The 15490-nt window shown below is 41.0% G+C and overlaps 1 protein-coding gene across 1 annotated transcript; it reads left to right on the top strand.

The window, feature by feature from the left end:
- Positions 1–1943: 1943 nt before the first annotated feature.
- On the top strand, positions 1944–15049 carry LOC149289420 (phospholipid phosphatase 2-like). The gene is made up of 6 exons (XM_089490597.1): positions 1944–2001; positions 10586–10737; positions 13074–13348; positions 13738–13795; positions 14408–14584; positions 14918–15049. The coding sequence occupies exons 1-6, from the start codon at positions 1944–1946 to the stop codon at positions 15047–15049; spliced, it is 852 nt and encodes a 283-aa protein (XP_089346723.1).
- Positions 15050–15490: the final 441 nt, after the last annotated feature.

Raw genomic sequence — 15490 nt, 5'->3', positions numbered from 1 at the left:
CTCCTCCTTCTGTCTCAATCACCCATAGAATTCCATTTAGATTGTAAGACAATGGTCCTCATATGACAACCATTCTGGACAGGAGGTGTGTAGGAAAGTGCCATAAGGCTAGATGGAAAACTCCTCAACGCCTGTTGCATCGTGTAAATGTACATAAATTATGTATTTGACCCCATATTTATATTGTATGAGTGCTGAAGCATATGTTATATTAAGATGTTATTTATATATTATTAACAATTATAAGGATACCCTCTAATTACAAGAGAAATCCCTGGTTAAAAAGTGACAAAAAATAAGTATTTTTCCATTCTTAAAAAAAAGTGTTTCCAAAAACCCTGTACCCTTTCTGGTAGAATTATAAAATAAAAAAAAAACCTTTGTGGCCATAAGCACTAGACTCACTTTCATGTGTGGCGAAAAAGCAATATAGGATTTCAGTGGCGTATCTGCAGACAAGGGCCTGTCTCTGTAGGGAGCCTGGGTGACTCCTGCAACTACTCTAGCCAGTATAAAAATGTTGACAAAGGGTAGAAAGGAACACAGTGGGGTCATGTTACCGGACCATAAGCTGCAGAAGAGGTAAGGGTGTGCGGGCGGTAGGGAAGGGGTATGTATGTAAGCATGAGTGTGCATGTATAAGTGTCTATATAGAAATTATGTGTCAATTTCTGTGTAGAGTGTATGTGAGCATGAATGTCTATGTAGGTGAGTATGTAGGCATGAATGTCTATGTAGATGAGTATGTAGGCATGAATGTCTATGTAGAAGTGCGTGTGAGCATGAATGTTTCTTTAGAAGTGTATGTGTGTGAGATGGAGTGTGTGTTAACATGAGTGTGTGTTTGTGAGCATGAATGTGTATATGGTGTAAGAGGGAGTGTGTTAGTATGAATAAGTGTATGTGTAAGCATGTGTATATGTGTTAGCATGTTTAAAGTTTTGTAACTGTGTTTACATATGTAGGGGGGCAAGGTACAAATAAGGTACAGGCAAGCTGTGCGCGGGCAATGATGGCACAGACCAGCTGTTTAGGGCCAAAGATGGCACAGATAAGCTGCTTGGGAGCACTGAAAAGCTGAGGGAAAAGACAGCACAGGCAAGCCGTTAAGGGGGTTAGGATGATACAGATAAGCTGCTGAGTGCAAGGGTGGCACTCACAAGTTGTTTGGGGGCAAAGATGGTACTGTGGAACATGTCGGGGGCAGGGTTAATTTTGCATTGGGGCCCTTGTGGTTTCTAGTTACACCCATGTACGATTTTTTGTGGGTAGATTGCTCTGGTGCTGTTGTGTAAAATAGCATTGGTCCTGAAAGGGTTAAGTTCCTTATCAAGTTCTGCATGATGATTCATCCCCATTAAGTTAGCTTAAATTTCTAATCCTTTTTGATTTATACTTGATCAGATAATGCTGCTTCTGCCACAGGCTACCACCAATCCAATTATCTCTCTCTAAGCAATTTAATGGTTGTACAGGTATTAAATGGCATGGGAAAAAAACAAATAGTTTGCGAAATCATATACTGTCCTATATTTCCTTGTCCTTATATGTTTTCTCACCTTTATATCCCTCTAGGATGGCTCACACACCATCAAGTTCCTAGCGGCCATTACAAGTTGACAGCTAAATTATATGGTTTGCCTTTGGCCATCGATAATCAAAATGACATACATGGAATATTAACGTGTTTACTTAACATGAAAGTAAGCGGCTGCAATCAGAAATCGTGTGCTTCCAGGAAAACTCTGGTAAAGTAGCTTGATCGAATTTCGTGAGAAAAGGAGAAAAAAATGGACGTGTAACTGGGACAGAAAAGGTTAATACAATGAAAGGCGTGGTCAGTCCTGACGTCACGCGATGGGCGTTCCGTGTGGTGTCTCGGTGGGCGGGGCTGGGACGGTCAGTCTGGTCCCGGAGCACGGACCGGAGCGGGCTGGGGAAAGATGTTGCCCGGCCGGAGGAACGTGTATGTCCTGCTGGACGTGCTATGCGTGTGTATCGGTGAGTATACCACTCCAACTTTCGGGGGGTGCTAGGCCCCGGTACACGTTTGTTTTAGGTGTTGCTCGCAGTATCAAAGACTACGCTGCTAACTTTGCTGTCAGCGTCTGCATCCTCTACTGTTCGGGGTACTTTGTAAACTACCTCTGTACTTCACCCCCAGACTACCCCTTCGCTGCAGCTGCGAACAATACCAGCCGCTCTCCCACCCTGGATCCCGTCATATACTCCCTCTTGGTCCCCACTACTGCCCACCCATCTCCCCCTACTTCAGGCACCCTTTGCAGCCCTCTTCCCAGATGTTCGTTAATACCCGAGCTCACTGCCTGTTGCCCCCTCTTGTGGTGCACTTCATCTTTTGCCACTCCTGCTCACCCCGTGATTTTACCTGCCCTTGTCCATTTCCTTATCTTCATGGGGCCAACCCTCCCAGCCTCCTGTACTCTACCTATTTTTATATTTCTTTATGTGCTACTTTTTCCCCTGTGTTGCCCCAATTACCCCCTTCCTTTGCTGTACTTCTCTATGGTCGTTTTCCTTTGCCAGTTTCCTTTCTAACACCCATCATTTACAGTATCCCCCACTCGTTGCCCTATCATGATGACCCCCCTGTTTACTAATTGGGTCCATAGATAGGTCTGTTTCCATAACAAGACATAACTTACCCCCCATAGCTCCTTAGAGCCCCAGGATATGTTAATGTATACCTGTGTGCACGCTCATGCATGATCTGTGATAATATGCACATGAAATTTGACCGTCTCTGCCTATTTGGTATGCAAATATGTGGGATACTGGTTCTATGCATTTTGGTCTGTACATTGATGCGTGTCTTGAGTGATCATTACATGTCACGGCTGTATAGAGACATGTAAACCCTTTAAAAAGTTACATGGGTATTCGTGAACGCACGCACTTACCATGTTGCTGTTGGTTTTATTTTGGCAGCGGTTTATTTACCGTAACGGATCATGGTATCGCTTTTATATATATTAACCGATATAAATATTCATAGAGTCTTGATTAACTGATTATGGATCAGAGAAATGGGTACAGTTTGACGCTTAAAATATACCCCAACAAAATAAAATTAAGTTTTGCGTCTTTGATGTTACAGTGACGGATATCAATTTACAGTATGGCAGCAGATATATACCAGTTGCCTTCCCGCTTCAGCATTATATGTTGATAGTCAATGGGGTAGTCACTGTAAATATCGGTGTTTCATATATTACATAAAATATTGTGATGTCCCCTGTTGATGCCACCATAAAGCTCCCGCAAAGGGTCTGCAATTCGCCATAGAAACACCATCTTATTTTTCCATACGAGCGAATATTTGTCACTTCTGTGCCAGTCCGTTATAGTAAAGGGACTCAAACACAAGTAAAAAGATTTTGACGTGTTGTATGTAAATCCGATGCCCAAGGAACCCTGGTATGTTGCATGTGATGGAGCCCTAACAATCAGTGTTTTGGTGTTTGGAGGTAACTCTTTCTCTTAGCCACATGCGTTAATTCCTTGTGATATGAATATGGGTAAGATACTGCAGGGCTGTGTTATTTAGTTGTAAATAGTGTGGGCTGGTGGCTTTGTGCAGTATTTTTGCATGTAAAAGAGGGTACTGCAGAATATATGCATATGCTGTGTGTGTGTTGCTTTGCCTCCCTGGCTACCCCCACAGGAGTGTGATATTTACCAACCTGCCTTTGATTACACTGGGGGAAGGGGTATTGACAGTGTGAAAATCCATTGGATTAGATCAAATATTTGACACTCACACCCAGCACTAGCCTATTCACATTTTCCCAGCAACAACCTAAGTGGAGAGTATTAAGTTAGCGCTTAGAGATGGAGGAATAAGGAATCTCCATTTCACTTTTAAGGAAAGTAGACTGGCGCTCTTACTCATCCATTCGAGGTCAGTGTTATGATCTGAATTGTATTAGGTGTGCTGAACTTTGTACGATGCATTGCACACACTTTTTGGTCAGTGAACTAGGTTCATTGTGTACTTGGCAGGCAAAATAATACAACAAAACAATGCATTAGATGAAAATATGGCTCTCATAGGGCCATGTTACCGAACATGTTTATAGACAAACACAATGACTCTTAATCGCTCAGCCAGATGTACTGACTTTTGGGTCTATTGAGGAACAGACTTCATTAGCATTACCAAAAAAATCCACTCAGTGTGGTGTTTGACCAAGAAAAATCACCCCAAAAACATGACTGAGAACAATTGCAGCCTCGGTCTGCAGATAAAGGACATTTTTTTGAGCAAGATGAGGTTTTTTTTGTTTTTTTTTCCAATGCTTGCCTAGGTTACTGTATACTACACTATATTATATGCTCAATGAGATGGGGGTCTTTCTGTGGGATTTTTCCATTTTAATAAAAATAGAATTTTTTCAGTACACATTATTTCTAAGTTGGTGTTTATTATGCTTTGCTACTTAAGACCATCTTGTATTTTTAAGCTAATTGTAGTATGCATATTACATGGTTTGGACGGACAGTACCATACTCACAATTACATGGCTACAATTATGGCACACCCCATCAGAACTCCAATGATGGAAGTATTTCACAGGCAGCAGGGCAGATAGCAGAGTTAATACACAGTGACAAAATCACCATTATTACTTTTTTGTATTTATAGCCTGTTGTTTTCAGCACACTTCCCATGCTATCCCTAGATGGTATATACAGTGTAATAGAAAATAGACTGGGTACATAAGGTTAAAGCATTTTATCCACCTGGTCTCAACATTGATGCTGCATAGCTAATGTACCTGCCCTTCCCCTTTCTCCACAGGGGCTTAATCAGATTCACCCACTAATTCAATTAGCGGAAGTAAATGGATCAGGAGGCTGTTCTGTCAGATTACTCTCTGGCTTTGAGTTGATAAATCCTAGTTTACTTTTTTGTAACAAAAGAATGGTAACGCTGTGCATTTGGTACAGTAACATCGGCCTATGTACCTCTTGGTTAAGCTTGCATTGTCTTGTACGTATAAGATTGTAGGCAGTTTTGTACTTTGCAGACTGTTTACCTGCCTATGCTTGTTTTATAGATATTATTGGCCTGCAGTTGTTGACCCCCAACTCCTCTTAAGACACCCAGAATTTCCGGTTTTCAGTACATTCATCCATAAACATAACCAGTTCAACCAGTCACTCTGTCTTTCTGACAGCCCCATCTGCTTCAATTCAGAGGCAGCCTGGGCATTTGTGAGTGCACCTTTTGGGTAGGGCTTAAGGACTGGGCCGGGTGACTCTGAGGTCCTTAGGATCAGAAACTGCAAGTAAGGCATGGTTTGTGCCCAGTGCCATGCACTAAAGACATCTTTAGACACATGGAACATTGTGCGCACTCCATGCATGCAGTAGGTACAGTCTGAGCGCTCTTAAATACAACATAAGCTCTCCAGTAGCCGGTGATAGTTATTTGCTTTGCCTGTATCTTACATTCATCTGCCATCAAATAAGCTACAGTTATTGCATAACAATGTTCACAAAGCCAGTTACACACAATAAGCAATGCCATGGTGCCTAGCACAGGCGCACTTTCTCCACCTCCTGGTTTCCTCCCTTGTTTTGTTCCCCTAAATATGCTGAAGATACAGCGTTAAAAGGATTCAGGACCTCATGTTGAGAAACCTGATCTGCAGGATCCTGGCTATTTCACCCAGGTGTGTCGGCCCTATCCTGTGTGCATGGTGGTGTGTAGGCGTACATGCATGATATATATATATATATAGCACAACAATGTTCATATCTTTTTCAGGTTACATATTAGTGGCTTTTTTTTGCGCATTTGTTATTCTCTCTCTCTTTACAATTTAGTGAGACAGGACTTTGCCACCAATGAAACAAAAGCATGTGTTCACCGTGAGCTGTTTACTAGTTTACAACTACAGCTAATGTCAGCATATAAAGAGGAACCCCTGTTTGTTTTTATTACTAGTATCCTTAAAAAAAAAAAAAAAAAAGTTTTCAAAAATATTGGGGAGTTTTCTATTACTATTTAAGCAAATGGTCACAATATACTATGCTCTTCTGGTCTCTTATGTGTAGGACAATGCATGCTAGTGCTGTGCATTAACAAGATAAAACTTATAAAGACACTTAAAGGCTGTTTCCTGAATACACATTGGTGGTGATATATAATGAGCAGTTTTATGACCCTCCAAAAAAGTGGAGCTATCAGAAGCAACATTCCACTGGTTGCTATGACAAATCCTCAAATTGTATTACTTTACATCAGGTTTGTGTTATTGAAGTGGTCCACATTTACAGCCATCATTTTCCTGCAGCTGATGCCATTGGCTCTTCACTTTGCATGCTATTCAGGACTGGCATCATATTCCCTTTGCTTATATTGTACCATCACAAATCAGTCAATAGCGTATAGGATCATACCATTAGTCATGGGGAGGTGGAAAAACAGTAACTTTGTTAATGATGAAGTGATTGATTGGCTAACTGAAGTGTAGTAGATTGCAAACTTGTGAACGTTTTTAAAGCAACAATAACCGCTAATTTAACACTATGGCCTAACTTGAACTTTCTATTTTACGGGACGCATCTTAATTTGTTTCTTTTGCATTTTGTGGCATTAACCGTAAAACATGTTTGATATATAATATAATTTTGTCCAGAATATTTATTGTATTTTACAGACACGGGGATGATACAATGAGACCTTATGTAAAAAGAAATAAATCTTCTTCTTTCATCGTGTAACATAATGGAAAGCTTTTTTTTTTTTTTTTTTTCCCTTTTCTGGAGCTGTAAAATTGAAGAATGGCTTTGACAGCTTTATCTTGGTCTCTTTAGAGGGGCACTCCAGAGCCCAGCAACCAGGGTGTCCAGGTTTTGGGACTTGTGCACAAATTATAGATCTTAAACAGTCAAATACATGTAACCCCTCGACTGAGAGCAGTTGAAAGTTAACATAGGTGCCATCATGACCTCTACATGAAATTCAGTCCGCGTCGAGATTGGCTGCAAGACTTAAAACGCCCTCACGTTCTGGCAATATGGAAGAAGGCCTTGTATTTAGAAAATAACCACCGCACCTGTCTTACCTGCATTCATAAGCTCTGGTGCTTTCTTCCTGGGAGCTGAGTAGGTAAGGAGGATACAAGTTTACAGAGAATAGAAATGGACAATTAACATAATGGGAGTGTTTTCTCATTTTGTTTATAGCATATTATTTTTAGATTAGTTTCCTTTAATAACACCCTTTTACACTCCTATTTTTCAAACGCTTTTTTTTTTTTTACTGAAGTAATAGTTTCCCTGCCGTAGCGCCCTTATCTTCTTACTACGCCCATTATTAGCCCAGAGAGACTCCCAAATGACGTCTTTCCATTCCAGCTACAAACACAGGAAAGGAGTTTTCTGGAGTGAAAACCAGTCTTCCCATTCTCTAGATCCTCTCATCTTGCTGTATTTCCTATTTAAAACACAGATTGTGAGGACACTCTAAAACTATTAGTAATTATAATGAACACTTATGGTTACATAAATATACATTTATAATTACACACACAATGTTTTGCTTACCTGGTGCCTCGTGATGTCATCCAGGCTGCAATGCTAGGTACCTGTCCATGCATGTGTGCAAAGGACGCAATAGGAGCATGTAGTTAAGCACTGCCATTGGTTCAATTTGTAAGTGGTAAAGCCAAGTGCTTCTTCTTGACCATTCCTCTGGAAATGCTTTGAGGCTCTTAGCCTCAAAATAAAGTCCTGCTTTGGTATAGGAAACCGTGGAGGAGTCAGTATTTGATTATACAAAATAATAAACTGTAAGAAATAAAATTGACATACTTGATATTAATTTCTTCTATACATGTACATGCTCAGTTTAGTGGTGTGCACAAAAAATGTAGGAGCTGTCGAATTACTGTGGGGTCATGTGACATTGCATCATGTGACTCTGCTGAGTGCCGGCCTCCGGTGTGGATTAGGCAAAGGCCAACTCTGCACAGAGCCAGTTCATGTGTCCAGTTGGTGAAAAGCTAGGTGGCAGGGTGCAATTCTTAGTTTCCTGAATTTTGTGAAATCTCATTTGTTATATGATATATATTTTTGGCTCAGTAAAACCCCTGGGTAGCCCTTCCCATGTCCCAACTATTTGCTGCACCATTGGGCAGTGACATCTTTCCTACACCCACCTGATTCATTTTAAGCAACAGTCCGGTCAAGAAAATAACTAGCATGACTTTAATGCTGCAGAAAATGATTCCAGCTCCTCTGGATGGCACCTTTTGCTGCATGGTAAATTTAAGGAGTTGAAATGTTCAGTGAATACATGCAATGGATACATTCTCCTTTCATTTCACACCTTATTCAATTTCTGTGATAGGCCAAATAATAACTAGGAAGCTACCTTTGTCCTTGCTGAGAAAACATTTGCAAATACGTAACCTTAACCCTTTACATCAACAGCCCTCAATGCAAAACAAAGCAATTATATTGTAGTTACTTGCCCAGAGGAGAGTCGTGTGTTTTCTAACATAATGGTATCTAGAGAAGACAAAGCTGCATGAGGTTCTTGCCATGTGCAAAACCAGCCTGACCAGGTAGGCAAAGGAGGAGAAAGAGGAGACCTGCCCAGTAATCCAAGCACTGCACCCTTAGCATACATTAACTGTTTTGCAGCCCAATTCATCCTGCTCCTGATTTTGTTTAAGGAACTGCCCTTCTAAATGTCTTTCTTTTCTTTGCTTGTGAACGTAGCCACTGCGAATATTTCAGGCTGGTTGTGTGAATGCATTTTGCTTCTTAAAGTTTAAAAACTGGTTAACTTAATTTTTGTATACCCTTTAATACAGTTGACCCTCTAACCTCAAAGCAATAATAGAGGCCAAACTCCTATGGCCTGTTTTACTAACTAATATCTCTGCCTAACGCTGCTGTGCTAAGTACCTATAGACTTGAGTAGGGAACGTAGTTTGCAGAGTAGGTAGGTGCACCTGCTGAATGCAGGCTGAAGCATTGATCTCTACTGGGTCTGAGCAGCAAGACCAGTCTTGGTACCAGGGGAGTCAGGCAGCTGCCTGGGGTGCTTGGACAAGGGGGTACCGGGAGTCACTCCAGAAGCTGCCCTCAATGTGTACAGATTTGTCTGGAACCTGAAAGGGATGCAGTGGAAGCCTTCACAACATGTGGGGAACACATAAATCTATACCTATATTGGCATTCTAAATGTCTAAAACAAGACATTGGGATGTACTGGTATGGTCAACAAATGGACTTCTGGGGTGCAGTCTGGTCCAGGACCGGCCCTGCTTAATGAGTGACGTAGTTTGACATATTCAGTTGCAGACTCTACATGCGTGTCATATCATTTTCTTTATTGTTTGGAGGGTTTACAGTATAAAGCAAGACTAAGGACCACATAAGGTTTGAGGTTTTTTACAGCAGGAAAGAAATAGGCAGGCTAGATGGTTAAATGGTTCTTATCTGCTGTCAAATTCTGTTTCTAAAACAGAGGAAATTTGCAGTAAAGAGAAAGTTGATATAGTTGTGCTTCCAACTCCTTGACTTTATTACTATAATATGAAGGTCTAACCCCAGTGAGCTTTCGCTGTGGGATGAGCTTGGCAGGTTTTGTATAATGTATAGTTAAATAAGTGAGATTTCTTTGAAGTTTCATCACCCATTACACATACAAGGCCAGCTCGGTCCTTCTTGCTATTAACCTTGCTAGTATTGGCCCTTCATAACGAATGAAGTAAGAAAGTCTAAACCTCATCCCTCTCTCTTTAGCATATAAACCCCAGTTTATAAATCTTTATTAGTAAACATCTATATGAGTAAAGAAAACTGTTCCAACATAGTACATTAACTATGTACGTTAGGACGTAAACCATGACATTCAGTCCTGCTGTTGGTTCAATAGAAGGTATCGAAGCAATTTCGCATAAAATAGGAACTTCACTTAGAATTTTCACTGGATCAAGTTGTGATCAAGTCCTGGTATCCCTGTATACTACTGTATAAAAAAATAATCTAGCCCATATTCAAAGGCATCAATTGAATCTGATAGCATGCCATGTGAATTACACATCTTTTTTTGTTCCTACTGTAAATAACCTATTTTCGCCGCAACGTCTGAGCACTTTCAAAACAAAACATAAAAACATTCTCCATGTGAAAGGAGTTGGATGCCATGGGTTTCCCAGTAAACAGGCTATGACATAATTTGTAGTGGATCAGCTAAGTACATGAGCCATCAGCTTGCCTCTTGCTCTTTACAGAAACGGAATCCACACACATTTGTCACACATCCAACGTGTTTCACTACCAGTGAAGAATCTTCCTATGCTAGCGATGTTACTTGTTGCTCTGCTTATAATTTTTTTTTCTCCAAAAGGTATTTGCACCCTGAAAGATGAGAAGCCATGACTTGTAACTTTATTATGGTTGGCTCTGCAATCAGATGTAATAAAATACTTCTGTCCACCCCTGTACTTTGTCATGTTGACACGTTTGAACATCTCTCTTTCAGTGCTTTGGTGTAATTCTGGTCTCATTCTGGTTTCTTTTTTTTTTTGTTTTGCAGCATCATTGCCGTTTATTATTATGACACTGGTAAACTCTCCATACAAACGAGGATTCTATTGCGATGATGAATCAATCAAATATCCATATCGGGAAGACACGATTACTAATGGGCTAATGGCTGCCGTCACCATTTCTTGCACAGTTATTATAGTAAGTATAGTTCAAAAGATGTGTGGTGGTTCTGAAACACAAGAGCTACTCTTAGGACTATTTGGGACTTTACAATGTTTTTTTAAAACATTAAGGCAACGCAAGAATGCTTCCACACAAGGGAAATGCTTGCCTTGTAGTTTTTAGCTCCTGGGCCACAAATTCATTAATCCAAAAGTATAATGATCCAGTTCTTGTTCATTCATTATAGTTAAATACATGGCAATAATAATAATGTGCAAATAGTCTTTTCCATTACACTTTTTTAAAATGTTTTAGAACAATTTTTCTTAAATATATTGTCTCAATATATTTTGCAACTTATCTGTACTGGAAGAATCTTTGATGCAAGGGGCCAATGGACCATGTTGACAAAGAGGAATTCTGGGGCAAAGTTCCCAATGTGATTGCTCCACATTTAGCACTTTGTACCTGAATTGCATCTTTTAAATACTGTCCGTCACTACAAGAGCATCATAAACCCAAACTCCTCATCTTTCCTCCATAAAACTCTGTAAAAGGACTGTTCAGTGTTCACAGATACCTTTCCTTTTAATGCATTTTGGCAAAGTATTCTGTTTAATGATAACTTATGTAGGGCTGAAACAACTAATCGATAATGAAAATCGTTGTCAACGATTTTCATTATCGATTAATCGAATCGATTTTTATCGATTTATAAAAATTATAATCCGACCTCAAACAGAGATCGGATTATAACACTAGAATCCAGATCCCCCGCAACGCTGCAGGGGACCTGGATTCCCCTCACTGTCAGCCGGTCTCTCACTTCCGTCTCTCTCCCCCTCCCATACACCCCTCTGACTCCTCCCCCCTCCCATACATCACTCTGCCTCTCTACCCGGCTCCGTTACTGACTTCATAGAAGCCTCATCGTAAGTGAAGGGCAGTAACGGAGGCTGTCTGTGCGCATCGTTTAGACCCCCACCGGTTAACAGAGGATCGTCCTCTCTGTCAGCCGGTGGGGGTCTGCATCGCACAGACAGCCTCCGTTACGCACCTTCACTTACGCTGAGGCTTCTATGAAGCTGCAGTGAAAGTTCCTGTCAGTAACGGAGCCGGGTAGAGAGGCAGAGCGGTGTATGGGAGGGGGGAGGAGTCAGTGGGGTGTATGGGAGCCACCCTCCCATACACAACTCTGGCTCCTCCCCCTCCCATACGGCACTCTGCCTCTCCACCCGGCTCCCTGGTGTCTTGTGAACCTCCGTGGCTGACAGGAGGCAGAGTGGAGTATGGGAGGGGAGAGGAGGCAAAGTGATGTATGGGAGGGGGAGGAGCCAAAGTGATGTATGGGAGGTGGAGGAGGCAGAGTGGAGTATGGGAGGAGGCAAAGTGATGTATGGGAGGGGGAGGAGGCAAAGTGATGTATGGGAGGGGGAGGAGGCAAAGTGATGTATGGGAGGGGGAGGAGGCAGAGTGGTGTATGGGAGGGGGGAGGAGGCAGAGTGGTGTATGGGAGGGGGAGGAGCCAAAGTGGTGTATGGGATTGGGAGGAGCCAAAGTGGTGTATGGGAGGGGGAGGAGCCAAAGTGGTGTATGGGAGGGGGAGGGGCCAGAGTGGTGTATGGGAGGGGGAGGAGCCACAGTGGTGTATGGGAGGGGGAGGAGCCAGAGTGGTGTATGGGTGAGTTATAGTGGTGTATGGGGGTATTATGAATTTCAGGGCATATAGGGGGTATTAGGCATATCAGGGGGGCATAAAACATATTTGGGGGTAAAAGGTATATCAGGGGGCTCAGTGGCATATAGGGGGTATAAGGCATATCGATATTAGGCATATCAGGGGGGCATAAAACATCTGGGGTAAAAGGTATATCAGGTGGCTCAGTTGCATATCACTGGCATATAAGAGGTATAAGGCATATATGGGGGCAGAGTGGCAAGCTGGGGGTCAGATGTGCATAACCGGGGGAAGTTTGGTAAATAAAAAAAATTTAAACAAGGCTTTTTTCTCATAGTTTTTATTAAATATGAAAAATAGTTAACATATGAATTAATATTTCCTAATAACTTTGTATAAAAACCTAGTTTGAGAAACACTGTGTTTGGGTTCTTGTAGCTTTTATTATTATGTCAGTAAACTAAGAAGGTGAATAGAGAGAGAGAGGCCATTGCGATAAAGAGATGAAAGTGTAAATTGTACGTTTTTTATTACATTATTTTAAATAGAAAAAAAAATAAAAAAATTTATCCGATTAATCGATTAATCGAAAAAATAATCTAATCGATTATTAAGATCGTTAGTTGCAGCCCTAAACTTATGGTATGTGATGTAGTGTTACAACATTTTCTCCTTCCATATGCTATTTTCACAGATCACTTCAGGAGAAATGTATATGGTTTTTTCTAAACGACTGTACTCTCGTTCAGAATGTAATAACTATGTTGCTGCACTGTACAAAGTGGTGGGCACCTTCTTATTTGGAGCCTCAGTCAGCCAATCTCTTACTGAACTGGCCAAATACATGATCGGGCGACCCAGACCCAACTTCCTGGCAGTCTGCAATCCTGATTGGTCAACCATTAACTGCTCCGGTTACGTGACAGAGTTTGTCTGCCGTGGGAGCCATGCCAACGTAACAGAGTCAAGGTAAGGTTCTCAGTCACAGCAGTTTGTACTCTTCTTTGGGGTGTGGCTTAAATGCAGACTAATGTTTTCAGTGCCTTATATGAGCTGCAGTCATTATGTAGATTGCAGATAACACCCCTAAGAGATAAGTGTGCAGGATTGCACCTACAGGACCCTAGTTTTTATTGAACTGTTCTTTAATAAAAATTATCTTTCTAAGCCAATACATAGACATTAAATAAAGATTGATTAAAATAGTAATAAATGCTCCCTTTCATTTGGGAGCAGCTCTTTAAATTTCCGAGGTTCTGTAGTATGTATAGGGCCTTTTCATCTGAATTGACTTGTTTTAAAAAAAAAAAAAAAAAAGACTCCCTAGATTCACCTCTGGAACTTGTTTTGTATTCCAGGCTGTCCTTCTACTCCGGGCACTCGTCGTTTGGAATGTATTGCATGCTGTTCTTGTCTGTGAGTATCCCATTTCTTCTCACTCTCCATCCAGTCCTTCTACATTTGTGGTTCTACCAAAATATTTTCCTTAACTTTTAAAATATGGATAAGGATATGTTTTATTGTCCTGGAGGAAATTAAGGTTGGACTGAAAAGTTCCTGGAGCGGCAGATGCACTTTTTCTTTCTTGCTACCTATTGTGTTGTTGAAGATTGCCATGTTAACCCAGTTAACTAGTACAAAAAACTGTACTGCGGTTTGCAGTAATACCCCTTTTTTTTATTGGACTAACATTTCGCTTTTAGGACAATCCTTTCAGAGTTCTAAAAATTCAATGTTAGTCCATTAAAAAGGTATTACCACAAACCACAATTTTTTATGATTTTTTTTCATTAATTGCTATTACGAGTACAAATTAAAACAATCACGTTCAAATATTTATGTACCTCAGAAAATGGAAGCTTTTACATGTGTTTACAATCTTAACAAAATGCTCTGCTATGCAGGAACAACATGTATTTCATTAATGGTTCTCATCTTTGAAATTGCTTCCCCGGATTTCCACTCGCTCCTTTCCCCATTCCATTTTTAATTGTTATCATTACTTAATAACCTGCCTCTGTCTTTCAGCTGTATGTACAGGCCCGGCTTTGTGGAAAGTGGGCCCGTCTCCTCAGGCCCACAGTGCAGTTTTTCCTCCTTTCCTTCGCCCTGTATGTTGGCTACACACGTGTATCTGATTACAAGCACCACTGGAGTGACGTTCTCGTGGGTTTTCTGCAAGGAGCTATTGTGGCTGCCTTCACTGTAAGTCTGGCAACTCTACATACTTGCATGCTATTCCTCTCCATCCCCTCATTGTTAACTCTGTTATAAAAAGAAACACGTGTTTTCTTCACACCCTTCTCCTCTTATTTATATCCTGTAGTAACATTGTATGGTCGCCTGTAAGTCCTTTTACCAATATTCTCCTCTGTGTTGGAGCTTTATAGAAGGGATCACTGCATTTTCATTTATCCTTATCCTTAACACACTGCAGCAATTTAGGGCTCGCTTCCTCCTTTTCTTTTTCCGTAATGGCGAGCAACGCTCCCTCTTCATCTCTAGACTGATAATATAATTTGTATTTCTCCTCCCTAGGTTCGTTACGTCTCAGATTTCTTCAAGGTTAGATCTCCCCTTCCTTGTACCAAAGACCCTCTTGAGAGCAAACCAAGCCTCCAACTTTGTGAATCTGACCAAAATCACTTTGGATATCTGGGAGCAACCTGACTTAATCAACTCCCCGCCCATCTTTTAAATGCCCCTAGGATCTAAACCAACCACTTCTTTGGGGTACTCTTAACTGGAAAGAACAATCTTTGCACACAAGCCTTTCCAGTAGGCTCATGGACTAAACAGAAGGGTTTGCACTGGTTGAGACCTGTCTGGATTTTCAGAATATATTGTGATGCATTTTTTCTTTTTTTAAAGCACAAAACCAAAGTAATTCCTTTTTATTTCTTGTGGCAGAATGAAATTGTATTTGTCTTTGTACCGAGAGCCTGCTGTCTGCATTTTTATGTCAAGGATAATTTTTGTGTAGGCCTGTGTGAGATAATTCGGTATTGTTTGAGTGTAAGCCGTTCTTTGTATGCGTGTGCCAGACTGATATTGTGTGTCTGGGTCTTGATGACCCATTTGTCTGTGGTTGGCATTGTTTGGGTGAAAGCG

Source organism: Sceloporus occidentalis, unplaced genomic scaffold (genome assembly GCF_023333645.1).
Source record: "Sceloporus occidentalis isolate IW3139 unplaced genomic scaffold, rSceOcc1.0.p SCAF_45, whole genome shotgun sequence".
NCBI classification, from domain to species: domain Eukaryota; kingdom Metazoa; phylum Chordata; class Lepidosauria; order Squamata; family Phrynosomatidae; genus Sceloporus; species Sceloporus occidentalis.
This window is presented reverse-complemented; position numbering and strand designations above follow the sequence as displayed.